General features: G+C 41.6%; 2 protein-coding genes across 21 annotated transcripts in view; both read left to right on the plus strand.

Moving 5' to 3' along the window:
• Nucleotides 1–13,826, plus strand: part of ITPK1 (inositol-tetrakisphosphate 1-kinase) — a 163,631-nt gene extending 149,805 nt beyond the window's left edge. For 18 of the 20 annotated variants that reach the window (XM_075151217.1, XM_075151219.1, XM_075151211.1 and 15 more), the window contains 2 exons: nt 862–1,024; nt 7,195–13,826. In XM_075151217.1, the coding sequence (XP_075007318.1) occupies nt 862–1,024; nt 7,195–7,517 (486 nt within the window). In that variant the 3' untranslated portion in view covers nt 7,518–13,826. Of the gene's footprint in view, nt 1–861; nt 1,025–1,429; nt 1,575–7,194 lie in introns of all 20 variants that reach the window. The other 2 variants (XR_012673825.1, XM_075151214.1) reach the window with 2 other exon arrangements.
• NDUFB1 (NADH:ubiquinone oxidoreductase subunit B1) overlaps nt 1–14,175 on the plus strand; it is a 449,978-nt gene that overhangs the window by 41,745 nt on the left and 394,058 nt on the right. The gene's annotated exons all lie outside the window — the stretch shown is intronic.

The raw sequence follows: 14,175 nt of genomic DNA on the forward strand, positions 1-14,175 counted from the left end.
GATTCTTTTCTGTTTCACAAGCTCTATTGGGGAGTAGTTTCGTAGTTGGCAATGATTAAATTTTGTGTGCAACACTGATGGGCTTGCTAAAAATTAAAACCGTAATTGTGCTAGTCATAAATCCCTTTATGGATAACTTTACTTTCAAACTTAGAGAGTATATGCTTCTGTGGTTTACCTGCCATCTCTCTTATAAATGTACATATTCCACACATGCTTCTGTAGGCATAACAGCATACTTCTGCTGCATAACCTGTTGTTTAAAAAGTGAGAAAGGTTACATCTTCCAGTCATAAATAACCAGAGTTTTTCATCCTAGTAAATGTTTGTAGAATAACTTATACATGAAAACCCATATAAAAGATGTCCCCTTTGAATTAGCCTGTGCCCTGACGATATCAGCTGAGTTGTGTTGTATGGCTCAAATGAAACCAACAGCAGGGATCTGACTTACCAGTCCTTTAACACAGGCCTTAAGCTACATTGAAATAGTAGAATGATATCCAGAATATTTGCAGCACGAGGTTAAACATGCCGGCTGTATTTGTTTTTTTAAGGTATAGATCTAGTACTTAAAATAGTGAGTCTGATTCTCCATTCATTCCTATACTGCTCGGTCTCTCGAGGAGCTGCACCAGTATGAAGAGGAAGAACTAGGTGCTTTAGAGCAGGTCAACTTCCAATATAGGTAGGATTCTGAATTATGAAAGCAGTTTCTGTTTGGTGTCTTTCTCTGTTTCATGCCACCGGTTCTCTGCAATTAGATATGGTGGATATGCACCTGGAAACCTCTGAAAATTAATCTTTCCACTAAAAAGACTGTTTCAGAGTCCCTTAGTAATGTGTCTTTTTCCACTATAGCTGGATAAAATCGAAGGAGTATTTGAGCGGCCAAATGACGACGTCATCCGGGAAATCTCTAAGGCGCTGCGGCAAGCTCTGGGAGTTTCCCTCTTTGGAATTGATATCATCATTAACAATCAGACTGGGCAGCATGCGGTCATTGATATAAATGCATTCCCAGGTGAGAAAGGCCTTTCCACTCATGCTTTGTGGAAACTCTGCAGTGCCTGCTTAGTGTGAAGTTTTACTGCTGGTGTCTCACATCATTGCTTCCCAGGGAGGGGACAGGAGAGCAGCAGCCAAATAGTTCTAAGATCAGATACTGTTTAATCTGGGAAGGGTGGAACCCTAATCTAGATATGGAATGTGCTATTGAAATATTAGCTCTGAGGAGATACGGTCAAATTTTAGTGGCCAGCTGTAACATGGCTGTCATGCCCTTCTCTGCAAAGGGATGCCCAGGAACTGAAGCATGGGACTGTGTGCTGGGACCTGGCCTTTCTGGGCCTGTCCCTCATTCTGAAGATGAAAAGAAGAAGAATAAATTCTGTTTTAGGAGAGCCTTTTAAGATTTCTTTTATTCCAGATTCTGTGCCATTGAAAGTGTTGAGGGGGTGGAAGCAGCAAACTGTTCCCTTGAAAATCTCTTCCTGTGCAAATTGATTCCCCATGAAAAGACATTTTGTGCACAAAAGCGACAATACCAGGCATCTGAAGAAGACGAGAAAACTGTAGGCGCACAGAAGTTGCTGTAAAGGGTTAAATATCCTTGCAGCTTCTCATAAGTGGATCCTGGAGTAAAACAATAGAATAGAGCATGTGAAAACCGGTAAATTTGTCCTCCACTTTTTTTAGTGCAACATATGTCTTGGAAACAACTAATCAAGCTCCTTGACCACTGGAGTTGTTAAAAGGAGTTTTAAGTGTGTATAATGGGAGGCAATAATGGTCTGTCACTTGTGCTAAATTCAGTAGCCTAACACAGGAAAAAAATACATCATGTCATTTGATGCTGTTTTGCATGGGGTTTTTCTCTTTAAGAATCTCTTCTCATCACTTGAATAGTGATGTTTTTTTCCAGAGACATACACAGGCTGTCACAGTTTGTTTAACCTGTCATTGAAGACTTTGAGTTTTCAATATGACTGAGGTATCTTTACATCTAGAGATCTTGCTCCGAGCCCCCAGTCATATTAATCTTTCAATCCAGGTCCTCAATCCCACTACTGCCCTGTAGTGCCTTGCCTGTCTATCTCCACAGTGATTGGCTTCCTTGTAAAACTCCAGCCCTATTCTCAGGTCACTTTGCAGCTTGGTTTTACCGTATGGTGTTGATGCAATCTGCAGACCTATGAAAACAGTCTTCTGCCAAGAGCAGTGAAACAGCCTAAATTGGGTGTCACATGGAGCCAAATCAGTTTTATGAATGGGATTATAGTTCAGACACTGGGTCTTGAAGTCAGTGATGCAGGACATTCTTTTGCAATCCTGCAGCCTGCATTTTGGTTTGATGTTTTGGGATTTTTGTTTTTTTCAAATATTGTTTTGCATTTGGTACTTCGCACTGACTGAAATTCCCCTTTTCTTGAAATATTGCAAAGTCCAGATTGGGGAACAACTAGTGGCAAACTTCAGTATTTAAAGAGGAGTAATGTCTTCTTGTTGTGGCAGAAGTTTGCAGAACTGCCTTAAGCCTTGTGCTCTGTTGTGCTTCTACTCTGAGGCAATAGTTTTTGTTATTCAGCCAAAGTGGTGTGTTTCAGTCTGCACAGTAATTGGTCTTTGAAGAGACATTGAATTAATAGAGTGTTTTAGTCCTTGCAAGAGGCTTGAGAGCACAGGGAAGCTTCTTGTGCACAGGTCTACATTGTGTCTCACACAGGATTTTTTTGGTGGTGAACATGTGGGTAGTGAAGGTAGCTACGGGCTTTATCACCATGGGGTAGGTTGAAGACCAGTTGGAGAAAGTCTGGAGAATAGCAGCAGGGACCAGACATATGGAAGAGAGAAGGTAGACAAAACTGCCTTCAAATTTGTAAAAGATAGCAGAACTGAGAGACATGAGCTGCTCTCAAGGGCTGCTGAGGTCAGAGGAAAAGCAATGGGGTAAAATACAACAGAAGAAAAGTTACATCTCAACACAGAATACTCTGTTGCCCAAAAGCACGTTCAGCCCAGGCAGCTGCTTTTCCGTCCAAGGGCCAATATGATTAAAGGCTGAGCAGCTTCAAGGGCTGGCTTCATTGATGGAGCCAGCACCTTGCTAATGAGAAGTTCAAATTCAGCCCTGCTCAAGAGAGTCATTGATGGGCTGCATCAGCAGTGGAATCTCACTGTTCCTGGCTCAGTGCAGTCCCACGAAGGGGCTTTCCCTTGCTCCTTTTCCTCAAGTCATCCTGTCCTGCAAGAGTTGCAGTAGTTGGAGCCAAGTTGGAGCCAAGTTAGACAGTTCGGGGACCTGCTACATTATCTGCACCACTGCTTTGGGGAAGGGAAAGGAAGAGGTGCCCTTTAAGGAGCATTCACAGCATGGAGCTCAAGCTACAGCTTGCGGCCAGGCCTGACCAAAGCCTTGTCCAGCTGCACAGAGGCTTGGCTTCCTTGCGTGCTGTCTTTTGTGTTTACCAAGCTTGAAGCTCATTTGAACCTGCCACTCTGTGGATGTCATCTTGAGATTAGTTTAACGTCAGAATTGAGAGCAGGTGTACTTGTAGGAGGACATAATCTGTTATCTGCTCCATTAGCACCACCAACTCTTCAAAAAGATTTTAAAGATAAATGTCTAAAAGGCCTATTGTGTTTCCTGTTCTGTGGGAAACCACCAGGACTATATTTAGCTGTGGTTACCAGCGGAGATATTTAACTGTAGGCACAGTCACGTAGCATGTGGGTTTTATGTTTGTCTGACCTCAGGTAACAGAGAAAAGGCTCCTTATAACCTACTGTTGTGTGGCCATGGCTGAGCTCACCCAGTCGGAGCAGCAGCTTGTGCGCAAGTTTTGCAGCCTGTCACCAGTACAGGTGAACTGCTGGTTCTGTGTGGATATATGTGGCAGCTGGATGCATCAGATCTGGACGTGCACTTTGTGTAAATATGCTGCCACCGATGCAGGACATGGGCTATCCATTTCTCTCTGCCCAAGGGAAGATGCAGAAAAGCAGAGAGTGTGCCAGATCAGAGTGAGTCTTCTAAAAATCAGGCAGGTAGCATCTCTAACGCTAGCTTAAAAATGCTCATAGGCATTTCTTGAATCCACAAAGCTCAGGGGGGCAGGTACTTGTTTTCAGATGCATTGCTGAGTGGATGTCCTTCTATCCATGCTCAGCCAGAGGACTCTGGAGACTTTTTTCAACATAGCAAAATTCAGGCCTCTTGTAGGCAGGCATTTCCAAAATGGTTTCAGTGGGCAGTGCTAGGATAGTACCTGCTGGAGCACAATTCATAGAACTTGTGCTTTGAGGCGTGTCATTGTTTAACCGCAGCTGACCACTGAGCACCACACAGCCGCTCGCTCACTCCCCTCACAATGGGATGGAGGAGAGAATCAGAAGGGTAAAAGTGAGAAAACTTGTGGGCTGAGATAAAGACAGTTTAATAGGGAAAGCAAAAGCCGCGTGCGCAAGCACAGCAAAACAAGGAATTCATTCACCACTTCCCATCGGTAGGCAGGTGTTCAGCCATCTCCAGGAAAGCAGGGCTCCATCACATGTAACGGTTACTTGGGAAGACAAACGTCATCACACTGAACGTCCCCCCCTTCTTCTTCTTCGCCCAGCTTTATATGCTGAGCATGACGTCATATGGTATGGCCAGCTGGGCCAGCCATCCCGGCCATGCTCCCTCCCAGCCCCCCGCGCACCTGGCAGGGCACGGGAGGATGAAAAGTCCTTGACTAGCGTAAACATTACTTAGCAACAACTAAAACATCAGTGTGTTATCAACTTTATTCTCATACTACATCCAAAACACAGCACTATACCAGTTAATAGGAAGAAAATCAACTCCATCCCAGCCGAAACCAGGACAAGGCTTGCAAAACTTATCCTCCCACTGATTCCTTGTGTGACATTAACCCCAAATTCATTACCAGTAGTTTCTGAAGGTGTAGTTTAATCTGCCCTTCTTGATTTTGTTATCATCATAGCACAGTGATGTCCCACAATTGCCTTTTTTGAAAGGCCTGCAGCAGCAGCCAGTGAACAGAGTGAGGCAATTATCCACAAAGTTTGCAGCCTTCCCCAGGCATCCTGTGGCTCAAGAGTTGAGGCACCCTGGTTCTCTTCTTCCCTTCTTTGTATGTCTTTTTCAGAAGTGTGAAGTTTCTTCTGAGTGACCAGGCAGAATTACTTGGGCCTTTCCACCCAGTGTGCAGAGAGGGCTTGCACAGAGGGAGCCTGCCTGATGCATACAGCTTCCTTACACTGTAACATCTGCTGATTTCAGGACTGAATAACTGGCCATCTTATTCCCATTAAATATTTAAAGCAACTTCTTTGTGAGTTTGCCAGGTGCCCTCAAACAAAGCTGGTTTGTTTTCGGTGAGCAGACACGAAACACTCTAGGGTACAATGGATCTCCTCTCTGAATATTAAAGCTGTTACTATGGAGATGGCTTATTCCCAGGGTGTTTGAAGCACTCTGAGTAGATTTGAAGGCTAATCCCATGGCTTTTACATAAGCAAGAAAGCGTAACAAGCATCTCTGTCAAAGAGGTGGAGATCTTGTTCTGGCTCCTGTGACCGGCCGTAAGTTGCCCCCTGCCGACCAATGGATTATTGTGTGGGGCACTGGGAAACTTGACGTTTTGAAATGGCCGATCTGTTTGGTGAATCCTTTGAGAAAGGAAAACTGGGAGCTGTTGTCTCACATGGATAGTGTTTTGTGTGACCTGTTAAGTATCTAGGAGAATTGCGACCCAAGTGCAATAAAATCCAAAGCAATGTAGCAGCCTAAATAAGAGTTAATTGGTTAACGTATGGGTTATAAATACACCATAAAATCACCACATTTATCTTAAGGTGAAATTACCCTCTTACCATATGTTTTTCAGGAAGTTGGGTTTTTATTGCCTAAGGAGGTTGATCTTTACAGGAGAATGGAGATTAAAATTGAATTATTTATGGATCTGAGGGACTCTTCTGCCCTGTAATCACATCACTAAAAGTGTTTTAAAATGTGCATTTACTTTGTGGTCTCTGGTTCTGCTCATGTGCTGCTGTGTGAATGTGTGCGATTCACATGGGACTTTAAACTGTTATTTATTGCTTCAGTCTCCTGTATTAATACCAGGTCACCCTCAGAGTACTTTTATAGACATTTTAAAACAATCAGCCTAGCCCATTAAATACACTGAATGTCATATGTCTCCTCTAAATACTAAATCAAATTGATAACAATTTTAGGTAATGCAGTAGCAGTTAAGATGCATTTCAAGACATTGTACCGATATATTGCATGTCTGGATCAATTTTAAAATAAATGCAATGATAAAACTGTGCCTGTACCGGAGTGTTTAAAATAGAGCCAGAAGCTCTGTACACCTACTGCCACCCTTTGTGTTACCAAAAATGTCTTGTCTCCTGGTATTTGAGTAACTCTTTCAACCAGGAAACTTGTTTTTAAACTCTGCATTGTAAATTGTCTGGAATCACTTAAGAGAACATGCAGAAAGGTGGTTTCAGTGCTGAAATAAAAGATTGATGTTTCTACCAAATACTGTATCATTGGTATATGTTTACTGTCCCTCGAGTGTTTTTTTCAGTCATTGCTCACAGCAGGGAACATGTTTTAAGTGCCAGGTTAGGTTAGATTAGACATGCACCACATTGCTTCTTACACAGTGGGAAACTGCCTTTTCTGTAGGGTATAAAGCCAGGCCGCTGTCCTCTGAGGTTTCCCTGAGGGTATTGCTGGGCAAATTCTAGAGAGAGTCCAGACCCTCAAGGAAACTGCATTAGAGCTACTTTCCATAGTAAACCTGGAAACAGGATGGAAAAGATTGTTATAACACAGAGTTTGTAACTTATGGAAAAACCTGGACTTGGCAACGAATTATAAGAATATACCTAAAGTTATATATGCACATATATACTTGGGAGGAAAAAGAAACAGAAAATCTGAAAGGTATTCTCGTTGAACAAAAGTATTTTTGTAGCAAGTGTCTCTGTTCCTTTTTATGCTAACCTGCTTGTGCAGTCACTCAAAATGACGTCATGGAAAAGAAGCTTTTTAATTATCACTTGGAGGGCAAGGACAGCCCGAGAAATAAACTGGTAGAAGAAGCCTTTCAACGAACTTACGAAAATTACTTAATTGCCTTTTTTTCTCTTCTTCATTTTTCCTCTTTTCAGGTTACGAGGGTGTTTCTGAATTTTTCACAGATCTCTTGAATCACATAGCTGCTGTCCTGCAGGGTCAAGCACCTGAGGTGACCCAGCTAAACCGCAGCAAGCTCCTGGCAGAGCAGACCAGCGGGATCATGGACGAGCGGATATGCTGCGCTAGCACAGGCTGTCTCAGCGTCATGGGAAAAGACTCCTCCTGGATTGTGGAAAGCGAGACCAACAGCTCAGTAAAACTGCAACACCAGAGACTAGGCTGCAACTCCGCAGTGTCCCCCAGCTTCCAGCAGCACTGCGTCGCTACGTTGGCAACAAAAGCTTCTTCTCAATAACTTGCCAATGCCATGGACTGAGAAAAAGCCACAGGGATACAAATTGTGGTCCCAGAACCAGATCGGGCTCTAACAATACAATTGCGAAAAATGAAAAAAAAAACAACATAAAATACACCACAAAAAAGCAAAATAAAAAACCCTTTTGTTTGATTTAACCTGATTTGCTGATGAAATGGACTAAAAGGGGGGGGCGAGAAAGTGATTCAGATCCATTTCATCAGATTCCAGTTGCAAATCTGTAGTGAGTTTACACACACGTGGGTTTTAACACTAGTCCTTTCATTGTGGGAGGGTTGCTCTTTCATATCTATTGTTCTTTGTAATCACTGGTGACCAGCATTTTAAAATCGGACCTCATGGTATCAAGAAGATAATAATGTTGAAATGGAATGTATGAATGTAACAGTGCTAGAGATTTTTGCCTAAAATATTCCCTGTTCCCTTTTTCCAGGTAGGCCATTGCAAAAGAAAGCTAAGACAACTTCAGTATCACTGAACCAAATCTCGAAATGTTGACCAGTCAAGACGTTGACAGGTAGCTTGCTGTAGCCGCGGCACTTTGAGTGGGTCAGAGCAGACTGGTTGTTCAGGGTGCAGAACCGAGGTGACCACCCCGGTTCCAGCTTTGCAGTTCTTCCCCCGGGCCTCATTGCTTCAGTCAAAAGCAGTTTCTAACCACGCTTGCCAGCAGCGACACATGTCTGATCCAGACAGTGTGCCGATAGTTAGGTTGAGTGATTTAGTAGATTAAATGTCATCCTTTCAATTGTCTGCTAGTGGTGAAATCCTAGAAGAGTAAATGGAAGCAGCTCATCTCTTAGCAGAGAATTTAACTCTCCCTCCATTGCACTTGTGAGGACTCTGGGACAGCTCTGCCAAAAGGCTGGCAATCAGAGCTGCGCATTTTCCTTGGAGCAGTACACCTGATCTGCAGATCCTAAGGGGTAACACAGTTGCTGCCTTCCACAGATCATGCTGCTGTGCATTTTTTTTTCTTTTGCAAATTAAATATAAGCAGAATTGTGTACCTTTGTATGAGGTAGAAGTACACGACAGCTCTAGCTTAGAGACCACATTATTTTGTTGCAAGCTGCCAGATGAGGCCATGTGGTAATTTACAATAGTGCTTTATACTATTTGTAAACTATAGCACAGCCAATTTTTACCTCTTGAGATACGCAGGAAACCTACAGTGTTCACCCTCTATTGCATCTTCTAGCATGGCAGCATCTTCTGCTGTTGAGAATTCCTGCAACTTATGCCAATTCTGAACACTAAACTGGAAATATCCAAGTCTGTCAGTGCTGATAATGGAGACACTATTTTGGTAGACAGAGTGGCCTTCCCTTCCCCATATAAGCCCTAAAATACATTTAAGAGGGGTGGTGGTAAGAAAATTTCCTTAATTAAGCTCCTAGCTTGCAGATATGGGAATTTCTGTCTTTCTGTAGCAGGTATTCGTAAAGCATCCATCACTGCAGCATTTAATATCAGTTTTGTTAGTATCACATGTTAGATATCTACTCAAAAGGAAAGGATCTAGAGCTTAAAGCCCAGGTAGACCATGGAGAGAGGAGTAAACTGTGTAAAAGATGTCACCACCCTACCTGATGGTACCAGTCCTGGAGGGGAAAAAGTTTTGAAGAGTGTTGTGTAGCAATTCTTTTGTGTAAACAATGGTTTTTCCTTAGGAGACATCAGGTTTGTTCCCAAAATGCCATTCTTGGGAATTTCCTGTAGTCAGGATCGGATTTTCGAAGATGATATACACAAGAGAAGATTCTTCCACCTCTAGAGGGGTTACTAACTTTAAGATATTTCTGTAGGGACTGGAAGGACCTTATGAGTGTGGTATCTGTCAAATTGCAGGGTGCACATAAATGCAGCCAAGTTCCTCGATTATTGCAGATCAGTTCTGAGCTGGGCATGCTTCACAACCCTTGTATGCTTTGAGGCTGGTGGATCCCACATTGTCTGCAGCTCGCAGGTCTCGTGTGATCGTGGTGTGAGTGAGTCAGATGTACATAGGTAAGGGTTTATAAAAGTATTCATGGTAGACCAAACCTTTCATAAAGCCATGACTGAAATAAAATTGACATCTACAGTTTGGGGTTTGTTTTTGTTTGTTTAAAATAAAAAGTGTTTTTATGTTACATGTGTAACAAAAGATACCCTCAGGAAGGAACTTGCCAGTGCATATTTTTGTATGGTACTTTCTTGTAACCAGCTGGTGGAGTGTTTGTAGTCTTGCCTTTTGCTCTCTTTATTACAATGGCTTGGGGTGTTTTGGGGTTTTTTGGGTTTTTTTGGTTTTTGCTTTTTTAATTGGGTGGTGGGGGAGAAGCAATGATGTTAAAACTGGGTTAGTAACTCAAGACCTTTCAAAGTAAGTATGTTTACATGAATCTGAGTGTTGGATCCAATGGAAATGTCTGTATGCTGTTTCCTAGTTAAAACATCGAGTAAGAATTTTATTTTCCTGGCTGCCTTCTGAATTTTGGTTGGCCTATTTTGCACTGCTTTATTTCTCCAAAATAAACTACTGAAATATAATTGTGCATTTTAAACTTGTTTACAAATGATTGTTAGAAGTTTATTTTGTAATTCTCTGAAGGCTTGCAGAAATACTATATTTAAATATTACTCCAGACCTTGGCAGTAACTAGAAAACAAGTTTAGGTCATTGGTGTGATCAGTGACGTTTTTCCCATAGTCTGTAATTTATTTTTTATTTATCAAATGTATCAGTATCACTTTAATTTACCAGGTGCAGATATGCAGGTACCTGTTGTGATGTGGCATTACAATAGAGTTTTCACATAAATTACCATGGAATTGCTGTATTACTATATTTCCTTGCAGAAATTATTGTTACAGCTCGTATACTAGAATGTTGCTAAATCACGGGGGCAAATTGGGAGACCAACTTTTAAAAGCCAAAACTGTAAATTACCAAGTATCCAGGCATACAATTACATTATTGCAAAACATTCGAGCATGCGTATGTTATTAAGCTTGTGCTAAAGTGCTTTTCTGAAATGCTGCCTCGTTTGGTAAGTTCAGGATAGTTTTGATTTAAGATAAGCTTCACAGTAAGTTAGTTAATATTCTGTAGTCTTGTCTTTTTTTGTAAAAGTGGAGGAGTCTAGTAATATTAGACCGTACCAGAATGCCCTTGCTCTTAAAATTGCGGACAATCTGAGCGAGATTTTCCATAATGTCTGTTTGAATTCTGTTATTGTGGGTTAGAAAAGGTTTTGCTGTGTTTTCAGAGGCATAGCTATTACTGCTGTGTTGATGGGAGCAATTATATTAAAACTACATGGTCACCAGTTAGCTTCTTAGGGATCTATTTCTGTTCTGCTTCACTGTTAGAAATCCACAAGAACACCATTAGCTTGACTGGAATTTCTCCAGGTTTTGTGTCAGCATGATGGAGGAGATGGGACTCTGGTTTCTACTGTAATTATGTAATCAGCTTCAGTAGTGAAGGTTTTTCCCTGTTGAAGAGAACTTGAGTGGTATTACTACTGCCGGTGATGTAAAGCCGTCACCATCCTCCTCCCCGCCTCGCTGACTTTGCTGCGTTATGCTTGGGTTTGTAATGACTGTACCAGAACATCCTGATCGTTACGTGAAAACCAACTGCAGAAATGCAGTCTAATTAAGAGCATCGGTGCTGACACTTGTGGTTTGTGTAACGCAGAACTACCACTGGGCCGATGCTGTTTTGCCTTTGGTTAACCACAGGTCTGGTTATTCAACCTTTGTGCTGTAGGAGCCAATTGACCGGGCTGATTGGTAGATAGGATGCGCTATTTTTATTAATACTATTCAGACTGTTGGAATGATAAAGCTGTTTAAAGATCTCCATCCTCAAGGTGGGAATGTTTGTGCAGAGGAGGTCCGCAGCAGGTTGCTTGGATGGAAAACCACCAGTTTAATTTGTTTTCATTGTAGATGAGTACAAATTAAGAACCCGACCCTGAGGCTTCACGAGGTAACGAGGATTGCTCAAGATAAAGCCTCAAGTTCTCCAGATTAGCTGTGGGCTGTATCCAGCCAGGGAACGACCAGGTGGAGTAGTGCGCAGATAACAGAGGCAGTCCAAAGGAAACAGAATAAATGGGGCTAAAGGTGTTTGAATTGGCTGGCAAAAAAGAGCAAAACAAAGGAAAAATGCTTCTGATGTTTCCATCCGATAAAAAAATTCCAGGCTAATCAGTTCTTGGACTAACACTGGTTTCCCAAAGTCTTTGCGTGGCAGCAGTGACAAGTGAGTCAGGCTTTTTCACACAAGCTTGCAGCCTTGCCTTCCACAGCTGTGCAGAAAATCTTGGATTTTGGTTTTTTTAGTGAATAGAGTTTATTTTGGGTTTGTAGCAGTCTCCCCATGTGCACACTTGCAGGAGTTCACTTGCATTACCCTGCTAATTTTCTTTTCCTCTCTCCTTTTTAGTAAGAGATGTATTGATTTCTGTATTCAGTATACAATTACTTTATAGTGTTGCAACTGTGTGTTTTGTAATTAGGAGTATGTGAAAATGCTTTGTGTAGATTAAAATATTTCCTTTAATATAATCTCCTCTTGCTTTCATAGATAAACGGACACGCTGTTGCAGATCACATTGCTGATTTTATTTGTAATATTGCTTTAATATCTATTTCAGAGGAATGTAACCTCCAGAAAAGTACTTTCCACATCTTCACTACCTTTTCTTTCCCTGTTCACTCTGTATGGATCCAGGCCATCAACACAGGATGGGTTTCAGATCCTCCATGGATTCTGCCATGTTTACGTGGCCACAAAAATTATTAAAGATGTTGAAGTTTGAGAGGATCCAGTTATAAATGGAGATGTTAGAGAGATTCCTCAGCAACACAAGCACAGTAGCATCTGTAGCAAGCAAAGGGAATCGTTCTCGCTGTGTGCGTGCAGGTGGCTGTTGGGGTCTGGTCCACCCCTGCTGCTGGGGCAGTTTTCCTGTGGAAATAAAAAACCCACTGTAAGAAAACGTCCTGTATCTGTGATGCAGAAGAAGGGTGAGGAGAGGTAGGGCTTGGGAGTAAAATCCTGGCCAGTGGACATCATGATACAGTGGTACAGAATTTTACTCTGTGTTTTTAATAGCAGTCTGGGGAAATGTTTTTTTTCTCTCCACCTTTCTTACCCTGAATCCACTGGGGCTGATGCTAGCAGATGCCTGTGGGCCACATGAGCTCATTAGCAAGTGACCTTGCCCAGTGTGCCATGAGTTTGCAGAGGGCTCCCAATGCGTTGGGAAGTTTTTGTTGATGGCCTGGAAATCTCTTGAAACTCCAGAAATAGTTGAAATGGCGAAAGGAGTTCATGAAAATCAGGTCTTCCTCTTCCATCCTTTTTAAGGAAACCCATATTTTATTTCCTCCTTCATTCTTTACACAGTAGTTTTTAGATATAAATTATTTTAACATTTTTTGTGTGAAAAGTCATATATACATATATAAAGTTATTAAAAGGTTGAGTATATGTTGAGTATAAAATAGTGACTTCTTTGTTTCAGATGTTAGCAGCCCCTAAAAATGAGTTGTTTATCCTCTTGTAAAGTCAGTGCTGTAAAAAAAATATTAAAAATAAAAGATGTATTAGATGTATCTTTTATTATTTATTTCTGATTCAGTATTTGATGCAGCTTGTGTATACCCTTGTGAGAACCACATACTAAAATGCAGTCGTTCTTAAAACAGAGTAACAACAATTCCTTGGGATCCCAACAATTTTGAGAAAACTGGCCCTCCGGGTGTGAATAGTGTTGGATATTCTCCTTCACTCTCCAGCATTGCTCCCCAACTAAGCATGGCTGAATCTTGGGGACCATTTTGTGTGTGTGCTATGTTTCGCAAGTTCATCGGTATCTGTGTTCAAATCCAGCTGTACAGTGTTAACAAGTGTGTCTTGTGATTCGCTTCAGCCCGTTTCACTATGATTTCTGAAACATAATTCCCGTTTTGTACTTAAATTTGTATAGAATTATATAAACCCTTAACAGATCATGGCTTACTGTAAAAACCAAAAATACTTGCTATTTGGCGTCTTCAATTGCATGACTGATCCGATCTGACAATGAAGATGGTGGTTTCGTCTAACAGCATTGATTTCAATGGTAATATATTCATTTTCTTTTCATTTGCCAAGCACCTGTTTTGGACAGTTGGTTTCAGCAGTAAAGCAATATGCAATAGGTATTGTGGCATTATCTCTGTAATTGTTTTGAAGACGGAATTGTCCCTTTCCAACACGTAATGAAAATAAATGCCTTATAACAAGTTCTACTTTGCTTTCTCTTTATGAGCGGATAGGGCAGCAAGGTGAGCAGCTCATTGGGGGAAGCCCATTTTCATGAGAATTTGGTTTCGCATCCTTCCCCAGTGCAGTTGTTTGCAGTTACTTTGGACCTTCTTGTACCAGCAAAATTTGATTTGATTTCTCTTCTAACACTACTGGGAAGTCGGCTATTTTTATCTTACTATATAACACAGCTAAACATCACTGGGATTTAGGCTACTGCTGTACTTAAGCATTTATTCCTAGCGTAGGCCTCTGGGCTGATTATTCCTTCATCATCCTGGACAGGGAATTCTTGATTTCTCAAAACCTAGCAGGATTTTTATTCAG

Source organism: Calonectris borealis, chromosome 5, assembly GCF_964195595.1.
Source record: "Calonectris borealis chromosome 5, bCalBor7.hap1.2, whole genome shotgun sequence".
Taxonomy (NCBI): Eukaryota; Metazoa; Chordata; class Aves; order Procellariiformes; family Procellariidae; genus Calonectris; species Calonectris borealis.